This window comes from Podarcis gaigeae, assembly GCF_964106915.1.
Source record: "Podarcis gaigeae genome assembly, chromosome: 14".
NCBI classification, from domain to species: Eukaryota; Metazoa; Chordata; class Lepidosauria; order Squamata; family Lacertidae; genus Podarcis; species Podarcis gaigeae.
Genome location: NC_139690.1, coordinates 38,257,758 through 38,279,801, shown reverse-complemented (window position 1 = coordinate 38,279,801; position 22,044 = coordinate 38,257,758). Strand labels below are relative to the sequence as shown.

Genomic DNA, 22,044 nt, shown 5'->3' with positions numbered 1-22,044 from the left:
GCAGAAACAAAAAAAGAACATATAGTAAGGGAAACAAGTCCTGTGGTGTTATATGGAGAACTGAATGCTGATAGAAATATAAAATAGTACTTATTAAAGGCCCATCTGCACTATACATTTAAAGCAGCAGCATACCACTTTAAACTGTCAGGGCTTCTCCCAAGGAATCCTGGGAAACATAGTTTGTTACGGGTTCTGAGAGTTATGAGGAGACCCTTATTCCCCTCACAGAGCTACAGTGTCTAGAGTGGTTTAACAGTGAATCTGTCTTTCCAAGCAACTCTGGGAAGTCTGATCACCTTTTCTGGTGGGTGGTGTTGCGGCCAGGCATTGGCCCCCCTGCAGTGGTTTGGCGGGGAATGGAGATTGATGCCCCCTCGTTGTTGTTTGGGCCATGTCACTGGTGTTGTGCGGGACCCCGCTGTCCAATCAGTGCTGGCAGGAGGCATGGCTGCAGGAAATTTAATCTGTGGCATGGCTGGGGAGCCCTCCTCTCACACCCTGTGTACAGGTGTGTGTGTGTGTGTGTGTGCGTGCGTGCGTATGCATTTCCCACACCAGGATTCAAGGTGGCTTCCACAAATTAAAACAACACAGATAAAATACAAAACGCTAAAAACATATAAAAGATAATAGGTTTTTTTAAGTAAATTATTTAAATAGCAATTAAACTCTAATACAATATAAAAAAGCAAATCTATTAACATGCAGATAATAAAAACAGCACAGCGCTAGTAAAACCCTTTTCTTAAAAAAAAGAAAAAGAAAAAGTCAGTTCCTCGGGGTTCCTAATGACTGAATGATTGACAAGGCTGGGATAGTACAGGCATATCAGTCCATACTAGAGGGGAGAGGGAGACATGTTGATGTGATACCTCTCAAGGAATTCAGATGACTGCAGCAAACAAGGAGATAATCGCCAGGATCAACGTAGGATCAAGCTAATTTGGTTACACTAATATACTGAAGCATCAAACGCCTTTGAAAGATTTTAGGATCTCCCTGGATTCATTATCCTTAAGCCTTTCCTTAAGCCACCAATCTAGACACTTCCCATCTTCACCATTTTAATGGTGAGAGGTAAAGTGCATACCTCGTTTCTGAAATGCTGAGAAATAATTGCATGCTGGTCCCAACGATGCTACAGGCGTCATAGGAGAGGTACCAGTTAGCTTGTGATGTCTTGGGTTTATTGTTGGGTTCCACCAAATATGTTCTATTTTACTTCCTTTTCTTTTATTGCTAAAATAGTGAATTAGGAGGGAGAGTGATATAAATATTTCATGGAAGAAGAAGCAAAATTCCACTCTCTCATTGAGTGACACCATCCTCATTAAAGTTTCTTTCACCTTTCTGGATTAGTTAGCTATGCAATTCCAACCAATCAGGGATCATGTAATACCTAGGATGCTGTCACAACACTGTGCAACCAATCAGATTTGGCAACGGGATGACACCACTGTTGCAAAATCAAATGAAAATGAAGATACCACTTCTGGATTAGTTATGTGAGTCAATCAAGGATTAAATTGTGAATGGGACAGTGTATCACAACTTTGTGTGTCATTCAGGTTTCACAGTTACTGATGGTAAATTATTACTACTATCATTTACTACATTTGTATATTGCCCTTCACCCGTAGACCTCAAAGTGGTTTACAACAATGAGAGAGACGGTCTGAATCCAAATTACACGACCTACTTTCCCAGTGGGTGAGAGATCGTGTGGTGAACAGAACACCACCACTATGGGGTGAGATCACTTGAGGGCAAATGAACTCATTTGAGAAAGAATGAATGAGAGTGGACAATGTAAACTGGGAAACATCTTCACAAGGAGTGTCAGAATGGGGGGGGGGCGGCGGTCCTTTACATTTTGACACTATAGAAAATGCTCTGAGAAAATGGTAAGTCATTTTGACTCAACCATAGTTTATTGCATCCAAGCTCAGCTACCTGGTGCAGACTGTTTTGATGATTCGTCACATCACTAATGAGAGCAAAGTCTAGGTGCATCTTCACAATGCTTATTTTCATGGCAATGTTTTTTGGGGGGAGGGTGGAAAGTAAAAGCCTTTTCACTCTTTCACATCTATTCACCACCACCACCCGCAAAAAAACCACCCCATTGGTGCTGGGGCAGGGAGCTTTTCACACTGACCAATCAATCCAGAGCCAGTTTGAAGTCTGCATCGTGATATTGGTTTCATAATTTTTGACCTGGCAACATATTGCAAATCATGCTCTGTGTGTGTGTGCTATGCAAAAATCTCAATGTGGGAAAAACCGTGAAGCAGCCCATGCTTCTCTCAATTCCTGTAGGCCCTGTTAGCTCCGCTAGCTCAGGTGTCTCTTGCCTCCTGCAGGGAGCAGTGAATCATAAGAGCAGGATCCATCGGTATCTCACAGTGTTTAGCCCAACCCTACTGACAACCATTTACTCTTACTTCTGCAACAGCAATCGGAGAGCATCCTCAAGCGCAACAGAATAGCCTGGAATAAGTGTGATGGGCAGGCCACATAGCATACATCGCTTGGCTACCCAAATCCACAGCATCATTTCTCACCTTGCAGCATTCAATGCCACGAGTTTCTCCATTTCTCTATCAAATGATAGGCCCGCCACCTCCATTCTAGCAAACTAAAGGTAAAGGGACCCCTGACCATTAGGTCCAGTCGTGGCCGACTCTGGGGTTGCAGCGCTCATCTCGCTTTATTGGCCGAGTGAGCCAGCGTACAACTTCCGGGTCATGTGGCCAGCATGACTAAGCCGCTTCTGGTGAACCAGAGCAGCACACGGAAACGCGTTTACCTTCCCGCCAGAGCGGTACCTATTTATCTACTTGCACTTTGACGTGCTTTCGAACGGCTAGGTTGGCAGGAGCTGGGACCGAGCAACGGGAGCTCACCCCGTTGCAGGGATTCAAACCACCGACCTTCTGATCGGCAAGTCCTAGGCTCTGTGGTTTAACCCATAGCGCCAACCGCATCCCGGATCCACTTCCATTCTAATGATGCCCAAATGAGGGGGGTGGGAGTTTCTCGAACTCACTCCCTTCTTGATAGATGCACCCCTCTTCTTTTCCCTTTATTTCAAAAAGGGGGAGACTTACAGGTCCAAATAAACCTATAGTCTGTCTTTGTTGCTGTTTCCACCAGCTCCAATGTTGCTCCCAAGCACATTGTAGAAGCACGCTGCCCTGGTGCCTGGGGATATACACATAGTATTACTGTAAATGTGCCGGCATAAGCCTTGACAATTCTCTTACAATCAGTGAATGTTCAGCCATTGTCAGTTGAGTTCTCTCCCCCCCCATCCCCACCCTGGTGACAATGACAATTTGGAAAGCATAAAATATGTGCCATGTAGGGATATTGGCAGCTTTGATGGGTTTTGACAGTGTGCTTTTTTGCTGTTTGTGTTTGAGATAGATGCCTTAAAAAAAGAACAAAAAACCCCAAAACCTTTTTTTTAAGAAAAAAGGTGGAAAATTGGATTGGCAAGGCTAGCTTTGAACACCATTGTCTTTTGAGGTTGACACGTCACAGCTGCACACGGCATTACCAGTTGAAAATGGGGTTTGGAGGCATGCAGTGACGGTTGCCTTTCAGCTGTACATTCATCCCCAGGTAAACTCAGGCATCCACTGTATTGAGGCAGCTTTGAAATCAATTCATGTGCAGCAAAGAAAAAATGAAATTGGGGAAAGAGGAGCTCAAGCTGTGATGTTTATAATGCCTGGAGTAGTGGAGAGAAAGAGAGAGAGAGAGAGAGAGAGAGAGAGAGAGAGAGAGAGAGAGAGGAGTCACTTAAAGTTCTGACCCAGCCATCATGGGATGAGGTTGTTGTTGTTGTTGTTTAGTCGTTTACTCGTGTCCGACTCTTTGCGACCCCATGGACCAGAGCATGCCAGGCACTCCTGTCTTCCACTGCCTCCTGCAGTTTTGTCAAACTCATGCTGGTAGCTTCAAGAACACTGTCCAACCATGTCATCCTCTGTCGTCCCCTTCTCCTTCTGCCCTCCATCTTTCCCAACATCAGGGTCTTTTCCAGGGAGTCTTCTCTTCTTATGAGGTGGCCAAAGTATTGGAGCCTCAGCTTCAGGATCCTGGGATGAGGTAGGAACCACTTTATATTACACCAGAGAATTTGGTTGAGAATTCTCACAGGAGATGGCTGTTCAGATCTGTCAAACCATGTCTTTTTCACGGACTGAACCTGAGACCTTAAGCATGGAAAGCATGTGCTCTCCAACTCAGCTAGGGACCCTCCCCAGATCCACCAACTGCAGGGATTCAGTGACATCCATGTGGGCAATGCTATAGGTACAGTTTCTCATAACGCTCTAGAGGTCTGGGGTGGGAGAGGCAAATTTCTCATTTTCCCATCCTTAAACCGTGCTAAGGGGGCAAGGTGTTCTTTGGGAATCTGGCTGGCAAACAAGCAAACACTTTAACAGGCTTTATGTGTTTGATAAGTATGTAGCAGAAAACATGGGAAAGCAGATCTTTTACAGCCTTTGGAGTTGCTGGGAAATCTTCTCCTTAGCAACATTACCAAAGTCCTGATGGTCAAGTTATCTCCTCTCACTCTTCCTGTCTCTTAAGGTCTGTGTTGGGACCTCCACTAAGCAAGGGCTCTACTTGGCTTTATGTATTGTTTCTAATGTCTTAGAATGAAATCAGCACACTTTCCACTGTCCTGACTGCAAAGCCAATGGGTGACGTCAAAGGACTGGCTAATAGTCGAGGGAGATAGGTCATTGGTCCTGTGCTAATCTCTTGCACCCAAAAAATCTAACTGCTGTCCAGTGTCACATTTGATTGCCTTAAGGGAAGCCCACCGCCCCTATTACTGTACTCATGCTGTGGTCTTTACAGAAATGCACAGCTCTTATTCATGATATAATACATTTCTATAGCCAGTTAATTAGACAAGGAGTCTAATTAAGTCGTTTCAGGCCACTAAATAAACTCTACAAAAGGCACCAAAAGATGACCTGTTGGAGGTCATGATAGTAATATTCTTCCACGTGTTTCCCATACTGTTCAGTGTTCCACATTTCTGCATTAGTTTATGATTTTTTCCCCTTTTAGAAGTCCTCATGCAAATTCATCCACATTTTAGTGTCAATTTCTCCTAATAGGCAAAGTTTTGTATGCCATTTCCCCTGATGTATACACATTTTTGCGAAACAATTTCTCCTGTCTCATTGGAAAACCATAAAATATATATGGACAAATGTAATGCTGTTTTGTATGTTATTTTCACTAATATCTGCGTGTTTATGTGCACAGTACCCTAGCACTTTCCTTGGCAGTGCATGGCAAAAGTCAGAGAAGGCTGGCTGTGTTTCAGTTGCATATTCTCTGGCAGGTTCATCTTTCAATTCTAACTGAGTTGAATTCTCTCCCATCCGTAAGTCCAGCTCAGATGGTTTCAGAGAGGGGGAATCCTGTAGCAGGCAAGGATGTAGTCCTCCACTTCATTCATAATGTAATGCATTGCTTTGGGCAGATACCCAAATTATGCAATCCCCCCTTTCAGAGGAGGTATAAAAACATGTTTTGAAGTCATCCACCTGCATGCATCGAACACTGCAAAAGTCTCGATTCAATCATGCATATAATCATATCAAGGCTTCCTTCTGGGGGGAAAAGTGTTTTATCAATGTGTACTTGCCCATTGGCATCACAGAGTGAAGATGCAAATAAACCAGAAAGTGCAGGTCCATATTTCAGAATAAATTCTATACGTTCTCTCCAGTATACCCAGAGAACTGTGAAGGAGTGAGATGGAGGGGAGGGAATCTATTCATTCCTAGTAGAAGAGAAGAGTGCTCTGTCTCAGCATGCTTGGCTTGGACATGCAGAGAGACCACACCTTCAGATGGAGTATTTTCTTTCCTGGAAACTGGCTCTGAAGCCTCATGTTAGAGAGTTGGATGAAGGCTGGAGAGACCCAGGTTCAAATTCCCACTCAGGCACGAAGCTCATTAGGTGACGTTGGGCCAATTGGCAAAACCTACCTCACAGGAGTTTTGCAAAGAGAAAGTTGTGGGAGAAGAACCAGGTATGTTGTATTATGCAACTTGGAAGAAAGGTGGGAGATTGAGTAAGGAAACAAGAGGAGCTAATTGCAGACAGGGTGTGGGGCCACTGAAGTTGGGGGGGTGGGGGTGTGAAACACACCTTCCCTCTGCGCTATTGTTTCCATCAAACTCAGAGCACTCCCATATGCATGCACACAGCTTCTTTAAAGAATAAAATGAAATGCCAGGAGGCCCCAACACATATCTAAGTATTTGTGAAAAATATGAAAACTGCAAGGACGCGAGTGGCGCTGTGGTTAAACCACAGAGCCTAGGAATTGCCAATCAGAAGGTCGGCAGTTCGAATCCCCGTGATGGGGTGAGCTCCCGTTGCTCAGTCCCGGCTCCTGCCAACCTAGCAGTTGGAAAGCACGTCAAGTGCAAGTAGATAAATAGGTACCGCTCCGGCGGGAAGGTAAACGGAGTTTCCATGCGCTGCTCTGGTTCGCCAGAAGTGGCTTAGTCATGCTGGCCACATGGCCCGGAAGCTGCACACCGGCTCCCTCGGCCAGTAAAGCGAGATGAGCGCCGCAACCCCAGAGTCAGCCTTGACTGGACCTAATGGTCAGGGGTCCCTTTACCTTCATCTTTTATGAAAATTGCAAAGAAGCCAAGATGAAGCAGCAGTCCTTTGAAAAATTGTAGCAGAGCGATCATAGCACAAAACATCAGTGGGAACGTCTTAAGCACAATGATACCACTCCCAGTCTAATCTCAGTAGATTGTCCAAAATCCACTCTTCCCATTTCAACCCCCCACAAAAGGCCAAAAGTGTGGTGCAGAAAATCAGTAATTAGCACTGTGTCTACCTTAGCACCAAGTACTGACCCAGATAAACCAGCACAATAGGAAAAACCAGCACAGAGGATCCCACCAAATCCAATCTGGAGAGTTGGGAGAACCCCTAGAACAGCATATGGGGTAGAGGTGGGGTGGATTGTTCTGTCTGGGAAGCAGAAATGACAGAACAATCAGAAAAGTGTGACATTGAATTCCTTCCTGCGTCTTTATGGAGCATTTTCCATTCCCAGCCCCTGTTTTTCCACCCGAGCTAAGTGATTCTGTTCTCCCAATTCTCAAGTTTCCTGCTACTGGTTCCGTGCCACTCCAGGAAAACCTCTTTTGATTTAATTAGCTGCAACGTTAATGGGGGTGGAAAACAAAGTACTCTAATGACGCTTGCAGTGCTAAATCATTTATGGGAGATATGGTAATAAAACTCTTTCAAAACATGGCACAAAAGACAGAGTACCCTTTCCCCGCGTTTAATCAGAAAAGAAACCCCTACGTTTCTCCTATCAGAAGGCAATTTCCACCCCCTGAAGAGCTGCCTGACCAAGGTCCTGATTTTGTCTCTTGCCAAAAAAAAAAAAAAGCTGTTTTTTCGGTTAACGTGCTGAACATTTTTTGCCATTTTTTGCCCTATGTACTTCTAGAACTGAGTCCAAACAGGCTCTTGAAGGTACTACAGAATCTAAAAACATAAACGTAAGCGTGACATTAAAAAAATGATTAATTAAAATGCAAAAATCCATAAAATACTAGTACAGTGGACGCTTGGGTTGTGAACATGATTTGTGTGGGAGGCACGCTCGCAACCTGCAGCGTTCGTAACCCGCAGCACCACGTCTGCGCACACACGTGTCACGATTCAGCACTTCTGCGCATGCACAAAGCGTGATTTAGCACTTCTGTGCATGCGCAAGCACCAAGACCCGGAATTAACCCCTTCCGGTACTTCCGGGTTCAGCAACCTGAAAACACGCAAGCTGAAGTGTCTGTAACCTGAGGTATGACTGTAATGCAAATCCATAAAATACTAGTAAAGCAGTTTCACTGTCCCAGTGGTGAAGAGGAAGACTAATGGGTGAGGATTGTAGTTCAGTGGCAGAGCCTATAATCTGCATACAGAAAGTCACAGGTTCAGTGCCCATGACCCCTCAGCACCCCTCGCAGCCATAGCAGTGGCCTTGCAAACAGGCCCCACCCACTGCGGCTTCCCACTCACCACTTCTTTATGGGAGACCAATCAACTGAGTAGTGGGGAAACAGTGAAAATCTTTCTCAGGGGCATTCAAGTAACCCGGATCTTGTTTTCAGAGAAACAGGAAGTGGTGCCATATTGAGTGGGAGGGGAAATGGGTCTGAACTCAGAGGGATGCATGGGTCTGAACTTCCAGTAACATGTTGGAATGGTGTACTGAAGGAAAGGCTCTCTGGGAATTTGGGGTTCTGCATGAAAAGGTGAGAAGCTGTGATGGCTTCAGGGTTTTTGTGTCAAACCCAGTATTTTCACGGCAATTGGCTCACCTTTGAAATTTGCACTTCTCCAAATTATGCAGTTGCCGTTTTCCAACCAAGAAATGTGTACTCTAATGGGGAACGTGTGCTTAAAAATTCAGAAACTCATGAAAATGACATAGTGAGATTTATTTACTTATACCAATATATATTCTTTGCTATCTTTTTTTTTAAAAAAAATACAGAATGGCTACAACTAATTATATATTATTTTGGGGGGGTGTATGGGGTTACAGCCCTTGAATGCAGAAATGCTCCTCAGCCTTCCCTTGAAAGGAGCTCATCTCCTTTTCATTGGCTAAAGTTATATATATTGGGGGTCAGTTCCACCCCCCCATGTCTGTGTTGCTTGGCCAAACTTAAAAGCTTTAGCAGATGGAAAATGCCTCACTGATAGGTTCCAGATCTCCAAAAGGAGGCAGAAATAAAGGCTGACAAGAGCCCTATAAGATGCGATCTCAGATCCTGTTTGGAAATTGGAACAGGCCATTACCTACATTCCATGTTTTAATTAAAAAGAGAAGACATCCCTTTAACTACACCTGCATGTTATATAAAGCACTCAGGCGCCAATTAAGAAGGAGACAGATGGAGACAGGTAAGGCATGTAGAGCGTAATTTTACAACATGGGCTCCTTCAAAAGCAATTTAAATTCACCTGGAGGAGGAAAAGCATCTCTTTAAGGAAGGGAACATATTATGGCACCAAAAAGAAACTCTGAGCACGCAGCTGTTAAACACCTAATGTCCTTGATGCAAGCCTAGCAACTCACATGGCAATAATTGCCCATGAAATTCACCATGGGCAAAGTCCCAACTGGAGAATTTGGGAGCACTTAAGTACTCCTGGAGTCTTACTTATCTGCAGATGGACAGTATTTTAAGAGCTGATTCCTCATGCTACATTTTAAACTCATGTCTGCAAGCCCACAAGTCATTATATGACTTGAATTACAAGCCCTTTCCAGAAATGATACCTTAGTGTAGCAGGAAGTGCCGTTGTTAGCCATTCATTCTCAGAATCTGAACCATATCCTATCCATCATATATATATATATATATATATATATATATATATGCAGGTTTTGGTGTCCTCGGGTGTCTTCCCGTGTAAAAGTTGGGGTGTCTAGGCGACGTTTCGACGAGGTCTCACTCGTCATCTTCAGGCTGGTGCTTTCGGCTTCTTGTTACTGGAACAGAGCGGGATCTCAATGTTTGAGTTCCTATAAATACTGTAGAGGGGGTGTGGTGTCTAGCCTCCAATGTTCTGGGCAGAGAGGAACATTCTCTGCCCAGAACATTGGAGGCTAGACACCACACCCCCTCTACAGTATTTATAGGAACTCAAACATTGAGATCCCGCTCTGTTCCAGTAACAAGAAGCCGAAAGCACCAGCCTGAAGATGACGAGTGAGACCTCGTCGAAACGTCGCCTAGACACCCCAACTTTTACACGGGAAGACACCCGAGGACACCAAAACCTGCATTCCTGTACCCGTGAAAATCTACGAAAGCAAATATATATATATATATATATATATATGCAGGTTTTGGTGTCCTCGGGTGTCTTCCCGTGTAAAAGTTGGGGTGTCTAGGCGACGTTTCGACGAGGTCTCACTCGTCATCTTCAGGCTGATGCTTTCGGCTTCTTGTTACTGGAACAGAGCGGGATCTCAATGTTTGAGTTCCTATAAATACTGTAGAGGGGGTGTGGTGTCTAGCCTCCAATGTTCTGGGCAGAGAGGAAGTTCCCAGGCTAGTGTGCCTTTTCTTCTTTTGTTCCTTAATTACTTGAGAGATACCTTGAGTGATTTCTTGAGTGATATCCTGAGTACCACTTAGGTGGGTCATTAGGTGTGGATTAGTTGCTAAAGTCTTTGTGTCTTGACCTCTTGAACTTTGTGAAGAGTTTTCCTGAGAAGATGGCTGTATTGCACTTAGTTGTGCTTTGGCTTGGCTTCGTGTATAGGGGCGAGCTGTGGTTTTGTGGCTTGTGTCAGCCAGATCTGTGTAGGGATTGCAGGGGGGTGCAGCATCCGGAGGTGCTGCACCCCCCTGCAATCCCTACACAGATCTGGCTGACACAAGCCACAAAACCACAGCTCGCCCCTATACACGAAGCCAAGCCAAAGCACAACTAAGTGCAATACAGCCATCTTCTCAGGAAAACTCTTCACAAAGTTCAAGAGGTCAAGACACAAAGACTTTAGCAACTAATCCACACCTAATGACCCACCTAAGTGGTACTCAGGATATCACTCAAGAAATCACTCAAGGTATCTCTCAAGTAATTAAGGAACAAAAGAAGAAAAGGCACACTAGCCTGGGAACTTCCTCTCTGCCCAGAACATTGGAGGCTAGACACCACACCCCCTCTACAGTATTTATAGGAACTCAAACATTGAGATCCCGCTCTGTTCCAGTAACAAGAAGCCGAAAGCATCAGCCTGAAGATGACGAGTGAGACCTCGTCGAAACGTCGCCTAGACACCCCAACTTTTACACGGGAAGACACCCGAGGACACCAAAACCTGCATTCCTGTACCCGTGAAAATCTACGAAAGCATATATATATATATATATATATATATTACTAGTTGAATATAAGAACAACATATAATCAAATACAAGCAATCAAATACAGTTTTCCCCTACCCCCCCCAAAAAAAACCCCAGCCCCAACTACATCCAGGTAATTACATTAGTAATATAATCAAATGCTCCTGTGTGTCTTAGGTGGTTTAAATGCATGTTCTTTCTTTGATGCATATGTAATAAAGGAGGACCACGTTGTGTAAAAGTTATGTCGTTTCTCATGTTGTTTTCTTTCACGTATGCTTTCTGTTAACTTTTCCATCAAAATTAATTCCCAGACATAAGCATAAAGGTAAAGGACCCCTGACCTTTAGGTCCAGTCGTGGCCGACTCTGGGGATGCGGTGCTCATCTCGCTTTACTGGCCGAGGGAGCTGGCGTACAGCTTCCGGGTCATGTGGCCAGCATGACTAAGCCACTTCTGGCGAACCAGAGCAGCACATGGAAACGCCATTTACCTTTCCGCCAGAGCGGTACCTATTTATCTACTTGCACTTTGACGTGCTTTCGAACTGCTAGGTTGGCAGGAGCCGGGACTGAGCAACGGGAGCTCACCCAGTCATGGGGATTTGAACCGCCGACCTTCTGATCGGCAAGTCCTAGGCTCTGTGGTTTAACCCACAGCGCCACCCGCGTCCCAGACATAAGCATACTAAACTTCATATATTGCAAAAACAGAATGCTGGACTAGATGGGCCTTTGGCCTGATCCAGCAGGGCTCTGCATATGTTCAGCATGGCCAATGTTCAGGGGAGATGGGAGTTGCAGTCCAAGAACATCTGGCAGGCCACAGATTCCCTATCTATAATATACTGGCTCCAGTGCTGGAGGTTCTGTATAACCAGCATGACAATCAGTCACAGGTAGAGGAGGAATTCAGATCATTTTTGCACTTTAATACAAATCAACCCAATCTGCACATCCAGAAACAATATGAAAGCCAATCCTTTGAATTAGCCCAACTCCAAATTTGCAATGCAATAAATGATGTGCGTAAAAATTCATGTGAGTGAAAATTTCAAATGAAAACACAGTATATTGGGGAAGCTGCTTGCAAAAAAAAGTCTTTAAGTATAGGGAAAACGACACATAAAAAATGTGTGTATTTGGGAAAAGGCTGCACTTTAAAATGCTGATACATTTTAAATTTTATTTTAAAAACCACAAACTGAAGGAGGAACAGAGTGAACTGGCCTTCAGGTCAGAAGAATGAAAGAAAGACTGAAAGTGAAATTGACAGATTTGTGCGTCCCTAGTAGTCAACGATTCCATTCTTCTTTCAGCGGAATGGCTCCCTTTCAAAAGTGGGAAATGAAACACAATGGGCAGATCTTTGAAAAGGGCCCATTCATAAGAGCCAAGGACTTTGGCTTTCCGAATAGCAAACTAGGTGAAAGAGCCCAGTCTGTTGTAGCTGCTGTTTTTGAATGGGGAACAATGTGTGATCTGGCATGTGTTTGCAACAAGAACGTAGAACAATTTGGAAACTGCAAACATCTTTTCATTGCAATCATTGTATAATCTGTCTTTGCAGCTTAGTATCCCAAACATGAGAAATATCCCAAACTGGAACCAGAGTGGGTTTATTTGATTAATTGACTGAACATGCATATCTTTCCAAATGAAGATACATTAATTCTCAAGGGGAAAAGACCTTCGGTTGGCGTGGGGGATGCTGTGGTCCTCCAGTTGTTGTTGCAATCCAAGTTCCGTTAGACCCAACCAGTCTGCTCCATCTTCAGAGGTGATGGGAATAAGAACCCAACTAAATCTGAAGGGTCACATATTTCCCACCCTACCCATATTTTAGATGATTCCCACACATATTGCAGCAGGGGGCCTCTTAGAGTAATGCCAATTTCTTGAGTCCAACTCAGATTCCAAATGCTGCTGATTCACAGGAGGCAAGATTTTCTCCTGGTCTTGCTGTTGTGCTCTTGTCAAGCTTTCCATAAGCATCTGACCAGTCACTGTAAGAACTGGAGGCTAGACCAGAAAGGCCACTGGTTTGATCCAGCAGCCTTGTCTTATGTACATAGAACCCATCTCTCTATGACTAAGGGTAGGGGAGCCTCTTCGAAGATGATACCTACAATCCAGAGTTTGTGTAAATACTTGCTTATTTATTTATTTGCTGTTATTAGCTATTTACTGGCTTCATAAAACATGATCTCTAGGTGCCATACAAAACAAAACCTTCACAATGGTGCAATTTTTAAACTCCAAAATGAATTTTTGAAAATTCTTTTTTAAAAAAATCTGGGTGAACCTCAAGACATTTGACAACATGCATACATGGAGAAAAGCTGTAATGGTTCCTAAGGGGGTTGCTCGTGTGTAAGCAGGTGCCTATCTTCCTGGCTGGGTGCAAACACCTGGCTGGGCTGCCAAAGTGAACCTCCTCTGTCCGAACAGCCACTCGCCCGTGGCTGACTCAATCGCTGGCAGAATCCGTGAGTGGGCGTTTCTTAAACTTCTTCCAGCAAAGAAGTTCTTTGACGCCTAGTCTCCGCCTACCCTCTCTGCGTGGAAGCCTCCTGCGCAGGGAGGGTGTGGGCAACGGAGGACCTCTAGTCTCTCCGCTGGTCCCAGGCAAGGAGTCATGGGATCGCCTCGCCACTTCCCCCACCAGCCCCCCTTCTCCACTGGTGCTACGCTGATTCTCTTCCCCAGAAGATGGGCTGCTCCTCCCGATCCCTGGACGCTCTCTGGAATCCCTCTGGCTTTTGCTCTCCCCCTCCAGTACTGCTGGCGGTTCCCTGACAAAAGCTTACCTTAATATTGTAGTTATAATCTGCCTCTCCAGTTGATCCTTCCCAAGAAGGGAATTGTAAAATATAAAAAACAATAAAAGCCACATTATTATACTGTTTTTTTATTATTAATTGAGAAGCAAGATTAAAAATAACCTTTTTGGAGGAGTCTAATTTTTCATATTTACTTCTCTTTCCTATTTTGGCAGCTGAATTGAAAAATCTGTACCTAATTGGATTTATGATGCACAAATATCTGTAGGTGATAGCCAAAATACTAATGCATGAAGTGGGTTTGTGAAGAGATCTAGGGAGACCAAGCAACTTTTATGAAGCATGGCACATATATTTTTACTTCTTATAGAAACAATATTGAAATGTAATACCTGCCATCAAAGGCTGTAATACACATCAGAACCTGTAGAAAATTGAAATTAAAGGTGGTCTTCATCTAAGTTCCACTCAGATTCATTGAATTTAATGAACTTATCATGTCCAATAGCTTCAAAAGGTCTACTCTGAGTAGGGCTGGCATTGGATACATCCCACTGCTTTTTTATAGTAGATCATGTGGTTATCTGTTGTTTTCCTTCTGTCAGGTATCAGCTATGATATATAATATTTCACTTTTGTGTCTTCTCCTTGTTTACAAATAGCCATCCAAATCACCCATGACATATGTGAAATCATAAATAATCATAATAATGCTATGTAATTGTTCATTATATTGAAAATCATTATGTTTTAAAACCGAATAAAAAAATAAAACAAATGCCAGGGCAAAATCCAGAAAACTAGCAACCATTAAATACATTAGTGTCCCAGGAAGACGTGTAGGACTGTATGAATTGTTGGAGCACCACGAAAGAAAGCAATGTCTGCTGTGCTAAGATTTTACAGATCTCTTTAAGGAAAGGATAGGGAACCTGTGGCCTTCTAGATCTTGTGGAACTACAACTCCCAGCATCCCTGACTATTGGCCATGCCAGTTGGGGCTGATGGGCAATGGAGTCCACCACCACCATCCGGAAGACCACAGTTTCCTCATCCCTTCTGTAAGGGAAAAATCACTGTATTTTTATTTTGATAAGCGCTATTTATGAAGACAGTCTTATTCCCATCTGGAAGCGTATCTTATTTTTAACCAATGTCGTAGTCTTTTTATACAGTGTCGTCTATTGATTGCCTGTTTTACCGTATTGGCCCAAACATAAGCCGCACTTCCCTCCCCCCAAAAATCTGACCATGAAAAGTACGGCTTAAATTTGCAATCTTACAAAAATTGGCTTTTACGATATTGCTGTAGGGTTTTCTTCCACATTTGCCATTTATGGGTATGAGTGTGTGTGGAATTATAAGGGAGTGGCTTATATTTGGGTATTCCCTCCCCCCCCCTTGAATTTTAAAGGTGCGGCTTATTTGTGGGTGCTGCTTATATTCGGACCAGTATGGTATTTCAAAGGTTGTTGGGTTTCCCCCCCTGACTCTTAGCTGACGTTGCTTTCCCTTTCCTTTTTCTTTAACCAGCTGACAAGGTCAATGATGACTTCTACTCCAAACGGCGCCATCTCTCAGAGCTCGCTGCAAAGGGGAACCTGCCCCTCCACCCGGTGCATATGGAGGACGACCGCCCACACATCCTCGAGGGCGGCACCATGAAACACAACGGGCAGAAGTCGAAAGCCTCTAAGCCACACATGCACCCTTTAGCGTACAAAACCTGGGACCCTAGCGACCAGTCCCTCCGAAGGCATGCCTATGCGACCAAAGGGAGGAACCTCGCAGGCGATCCGGCGGGGAGTGATCCACTCACAACGCGGAGTCAGCATTACTTACCCACACAGCCATACTTCATCACCAACAGCAAGACAGAAGTGACTGTTTGAGACCAACTTTCTTCTTACTCTTTTTTTTTAATTAAAAAAACAACAAGGGGGAAAAACACAGACACAACTGGAAGAGATAAGATCAAAAGCTCAGAACAAGGAGAGGTGGACATTCCTGGTGGAGGGGAGGCGGCGGTTCCTGATGAAGGTAGCCAGCTATGAGCCGAAGATTGGGTTAGCGCTATATAGCAATATACACCGAAGGTTGTTTGAACTCCATTTGTATTTTACACTGGAAACCAACCCCTTGGGACTGAACCTTTCTTTCTTTCTTTCTTTCTTTCTTTCTTTCTTTCTTTCTTTCTTTCTACTCCAAATTCAAATCCATGATGAGAAGTAGCACAATCTAGAGACACCATCCATCAGCTTAATAACTTTTTCTGCAACATCCCTGCCTTGGGCTAGATGGGCATCAACGCAAAATGATACATCAGGGTGGGAGGGACATTGTGAAGTTCGGGGCTTTCTTTTGTACAAATTTTAAGATCTGTGGAGAAGAAGGGGAATCTGAAACAATGAGCAAACGCCTGGATAGAAATCCTTACGTTTTAGTGTTTCCTTTTCTTTTCTTTTTGTACCATCACTAAAGAAGCAAGCAAGCAAGCAAAAAATATCTATATACATACGAAACATAAGAAAAGACTCACGCGAAACCTGTGAAGACTGTTACAGTGACAAACATATGGAGACTTTCTAGGAAGTGGAAAGCTCACACGAGAGATGATTTTAGCCCCCACTTTTATGTCTTACATTTTTCAGGACTTTTCAGGGGGTGGGGGTAGAGCCAGAAGATTGGTGGGGATTCTTCACCCCAGTCTAAGCTGCCCTATCTGTGGGCAATGAATAAAGCCAGTTGCTCTTCAGCCAGTTCCAAAATTTTCTTACCCTGATTCCCTCTCCTCCGTTTCCTGTTACTTTGGACTGAAGATAAATAAGCGTGGGTGGTGCCTTTACTGTATTGCTAACGTTTAATGATCGTCTTGTTTTTAAAGTGAAACCTGTACCAACTTACGATTCTTTCCTCATGTGTGGGACTCAACCAATCAGGTGTCCTTCCGTCCATTTTGCTGCCAAGAGAGAACATGTTTTACTGATGTGTTGTGTTTTTGCCAGGCCAGAAGTTGCTCTCCTGGCCTGCCTCTTCGCCTATTGAAACAATCTCTCCCTGCCTCAAATCTCCCCAGTATGAAGATTACTAATGTGGTATCTTCTCAAAGTTGCTGAACTTCAGTTCTTATCAGCCTCAGCCCAGCATGGTGGATATTCGGGGATGATGGGAGCTGTAGTCCATCATCATCTGGAGAACATCACGTTGGCTATCCTTGGCTTTCAACCTTTCATTCCATCTTTGCATTTATGCCAATGTTCCTTCGTTAACTTCTTTTCAGCCTTTCTCTCTCTCTTTCCCCCATATGGTTAATCCCTTTTAAAAGGTCCATATGTTTTAAAGGGAGTGTCACATGCTACCATTTCCCATAAAGGAAGCCTGCATGTAAAAAAAAAGAAAAAATATATATTTTTATTAGTTTCTCATTATTGATATGCATTTGTTCATGCTAATATACCCATCTAAATGTGAGGCATGCTACTCCTGGGATGATAAAGGACATTTGGATCAAGGCCGAGGTTGAACAAGCATGCAAGAGTTGTGTCTGCACGCTTGGGCACCAATGAACTGAAAACATAAGATTTTTACAATCACTGTGCACTAAACTCCGCCACTCTCCGGAGAAAGCAAAACTCAATCTCATCAGGGATGGTGACAGCACCTGGCTTGTTCACGCAGCTGTTGGGACTCAAATGCCTTGGCAGGGCCCACTGATGCTGATGGTTTGCCTCCCTTCTAATGGTTTGTTTGTTTTTCCTTCCTTCCTTTCATACATGTCTCATACTTGCTCACTGCATCTGCACACCTGTGGCCCATGAGCGGTAGGGATGGAGAGGGAGGTGTTTTCATGGTGCTGGGAGACTGGTACAAGCATTGTTAGGGGTGGCCCTGTGAGGTGGCCTAAGCCCTGGGCCTCCTTCTGTCATATATATATATATTTCCTTGTAAGGTGGCAGGGCACATTGCAAAGTGCAATGCTGCTGAGATCCCTGACACCGAACACCTTGATTTGTTTATTGCATTTATCATCACATTTATATTCTAACTTTTCTCCAAGGAGCTCAAGGTAGAACAACAAGCTCCAAGGTGGAGCTCAAGGGTCTCCTAACAAACCATCATTCCCAGGATTTTTGAGGGGAAACCATGACTGTTTAAAGTGGTATATTGCTTTAAAAGTATAGTACAGAAGGAGCCCCACAGCCCAATGCTGGTCTCATTTAGTTCAATGGAGCTTACTCCCCATTAAAAGAAGCTATAGGATTGCACTCCTAGACACTCCACTCCACAAATGTGGAGGGTTTTGTTCTCCATTGAGCTTAAGTTCAATTTATGAACCAGCAGAAGTACAACCATGCTTTGATTTATGAATATTTATTAGAAGAATTGATATACCGTTTAATTTAAAAAAATCAGTCTATAAGCAATGTACATAAAACAAATGATGAAAAACAAGTATTTCCTATTTTATTTATTTATAACAATATAAAATAATTATCACTGCTACACAGATAAAGCCAGCAGAAGTTAAAAACAAATACTGAATTATATATCTGGATAGGCTTGTCGAAATAAAAAAGGGAGCATTTAGCAAGGCATCTAAAACAGTATAGCAAGGGTGCTTGCCCTTTGTTTTCCTGCCTGAATGATATCGATAACCTCTGTTGTGTTTTGAATGTATTCTCCCCACCCCCATTATGCATGGTAGTGCACCACAAATGATAACTCAGAGCACACCCCAGTCATGTGTGTTTAAAATTGATTTCCCTAGGCTTAAAATTGATTTTCCTGGACAAAGTCTGGATTGTGCCCCTCCATGTTCTATAAATCTTGGGTGTAGGTTTGTGCGGTAGTGGCAGTTGCTCATTGGGACTGGTAGGGTGGAATGCAGGAAGACCAACAGTAGATGGCGCCAGAGCCCGTCAGAGCCAAATAATTCTCACTTTGTTCCCTGTTGAGTCATAGAAGGACAACGTTAAGGCTAAGGAGGAGGACGCTGGTAGGCTGTGCTCTTGGACTGGCTGTAACGTAAGAAGTGAGGCAAGGGGTTGGTTGGTTGGTTGGTTGGTTGGTTGGTTGGTTGGTCGGCTGGTTGGCTGGCTGGCTGAAGGCAGATTGAAGTTGGTGGGCCCTAATGGACCAGCCTACACAGAGTTTGTAGAAGGTTATGATAATTCTCACAGGTATTCACAATGGAGAAGATATTGAGTTGGAAATAAAGCTCTGAAAAGGGCAACGAAAATAATCAAGGAGATGGAGAAAGGTTTCAACATTTGAGATGCTGTAGTTAAGAGGAAGGCTGTGTGACATTGCAGAAGTTTATAAAAGTATGTATGGCATGGAGAAAGTAGGTAGAGAAAAGTATTTCCCCTCTCTCATAACACTAGAATTGGTGGATCTCCAAGGAAGCTGGATGCTGGAAGATTCAGGACTGATGAAAGAAAGTACCATACTTTTCTGTGTATAAGACTAGGGGGTTTTGGGGAGGGGGCGTTAAAGTATGCTAAAAAGTGGGTGTCGTCTTATACATGGATAGTGCATAGGGTGGGGGTGTGATTGGTTGCTGCTGTGGCTGTCAGAGGCTATTGGGCTGCGTGAAAGGCTGGTGTTGATTGGCTGTCTCTGCGGCCATTGGGCGGGCGATTGGCAGCTTTTGCTGGCGTGTGGGTTGGCGATTTTCAGCAATTCCCTCTAAAAAAGCTCAACAAACTTGAGCAATTCTCCCCCCCCCAAAAAAAAACACCTCAACAACTTTGTGCCATCTCCCCCCATTTTCTTAAATTTTAGTCCCCCAAAATATGGGGCGTCTTATACACGAAAAAAATACGGTATTTCTTCATGCAGCACAGAGTTAAACTGAGGAACTTGCTCTCACAGGAGGCAGTGATGCTCAGCAACTTGGATGACTTTAAAAGACAAATTCATGGAGGAGAGGGCTATAGAAGATTTCTAGACATGATGGCTTTGCTCTGCTTCTGCAGATGGAGACAACAGTGCTTCTGAATATCTATTCCTGGGAACCCCAGGAGAGGAGAAGACTCTCGTGCTCAAGTCCTGCCTATGAGTTTCCCATAGGCCTCTGGTTGGCCACTGTGAGAACAGGCTGCTAGGCTAGATGGGCCCTTGGCTGACTTTTCTTATGTTTTTATTGCTTTTACAAGATTTAGGTAAATGGTGAGGAATGTGTAATTGCCTTATCTGTAGTATACACTTAAAGCAATCTCAAACCACTTTAAAAAGCCATGGTTTCCCCCTAAAGCATCCTGGGAACTGGAGTTTGTTAGTGGTGCTGGGAACTGTTAGGGCACCCCTTTCCCCCTCACAGAGCCACATGTTTTGAGGTGATTTAACCATCAATCCCTCTTTCCAGGGAACTCTGGGAATTGTAGGCCTCTGAGGGAAATAAGGGTCCCATAACAACACTCAGTGCACCCTAGTCCACTGGATTCTTCAGGGGAGGGAAGCCATGATTGTTTGAAATGGTATGATACAGCTTTAAACGTATAGTGCAGAGAGAGCCTAAGAACAAACCAATAGTTTTCAGTAGTAATAAGAGAGGGCTGGAAACTTTGGCAGAATTTCACTTCCTCATACAGAAAATAATTCAGTCCCCAGTTTTAGGAAATATTTTCTCCCACTACCACCCACCATTGTTTAACCAGAGATCTCTAAGTTTAGAAGATATAAGAGATATTTAATATATTTCAATATTTTATATATGTATATAATGAAGGCACCACTCTAAGTGGTGTACATAAAACAATGATTAGTGAAACACAGATAAAATCAGGAGATGTTAAAAAGAAGTATGCGTAACTAAAATGCTGATGAATTTTATTGAGGACTTTTATTTTTTTATAAAAGTATATTGCAAATTGATGAGGAATAATAGAGAACTGAGTTTAAGACTGGGACAACAAGCAGCTGAAAGAAACTGAAATTGACAGTTTTACCCGTCCCTAAGGAAGGTTGCCTGCCTAATTTTCACAGGCAGGGGGGTTCCGAAATATGGATTCTGCTAAACTAAAAGATTAACTCCTAGCAGATGCTGCCACACCAAAAAGATTGACTATTATATATAATAATCATTAACTTATCTTTCCCCCAGTTAACTAGTTTTTCCTAAAATACTACGTATTCTGCCCCAGCAATTATGAACATATAAAGCTATCTTACACTGAATCAGACCATTAGTCCATCTTAGCATTATGGACTCTGGCCATGATTCTTTGAGATCTCAGAAACAGAGAGGTGCCTCCAAATCTTTTGTCTGTTAACCTGAGAAATGTATGCTGCAATGCATTCATGGTTGAGAAAAAAACTGCCTGACTTGTATGTGTATCCTTGGAGAATGACGAAATTCTGCACCTGAAATCAGGTTCAGTAAACCTTTCACTGAAGTGTGCTCCTATGGGATTATCAATGACGGGTGGGGAAATCCTTTTGAGCTCACGGACCGCATTCCCACTTGGGCAAGCTTCCAAGGGCCGCCTGCCAGCAGTGGGTGGGGCAACCTCTGTAGCTCTAGGTAAAGGGTTGTTTCCAAATAAGACCTACCCAGAGAAGACTCTTGGAAATGAATGGTCCTAGATGAGTCACGTCCGGTCATTTCAATGGGTCTAAGTAGGACTTTCTTGGAGGCATCCCTACACTCACATCAAGGAGTCAGTCAAAAGAACTGGAAGTAGGTGTGGAGGAGGGCCAGTGAGAAGCATGGCCTCTGAAGGAAGTGTGGCTTGAGGATTCCTGAGGCAGAGAAGCCTGAAGGACTGTGCTTTCCCCCATAGGCCTAAGGTTTCCCTTCCCTGATCTTTGAAGTCCCAGATGAATGGATGAGTACCAGGGGGCATTTCTGCTTCCCTTCTGCATCTCTCCCATTCAGTCCTTTCCGATCCCAACCACTTCCCACAACCTTAGGGCTGCCTCAGCGCTCAGCACAACTTCACATTATATGAGTGACATTGTGCAGAAGCAATGGCTGAGGGCGCAGGACTCCTCTGTCACTCGTGCCTTTTCTTTCCCTGCTTTTGGTGACCATTTGGAGGGGAAATTCCATAGCTTTGGGACACACACACACACCCTGCACCCCAGAAATGTGGCAAGAGGGTGCATGAGCTGCCCCTGCGTCCTCAGTCACTGCTTCCTCGTGACGCACAAAGAGGCTTCGCCTTCAACCCTGGAACGGAATGTCGCTCTCAGTCCATGCGCTTTTGATACACACCGCAGCTGTGCTCAAAATAACCCACTCAAGATTTCCTTTGTGTGACTCGAGCATCTTTTTACGTGGAAGCTACTTTAGTAAATGTACGTTCT

At 43.9% G+C, this 22,044-nt stretch overlaps 1 protein-coding gene across 1 annotated transcript in view; it reads left to right on the top strand.

Annotated features, from left to right (window-relative positions):
- SHISA9 (shisa family member 9) overlaps positions 1–16,778 on the top strand; it is a 228,328-nt gene extending 211,550 nt beyond the window's left edge. The window contains exon 4 of the mRNA XM_083711680.1: positions 15,268–16,778. Within this exon, the coding sequence (XP_083567806.1) occupies positions 15,268–15,626 (359 nt within the window). The 3' untranslated portion in view covers positions 15,627–16,778. The remainder of the gene's footprint in view (positions 1–15,267) is intronic.
- The last annotated feature ends 5,266 nt before the right edge of the window (positions 16,779–22,044 follow it).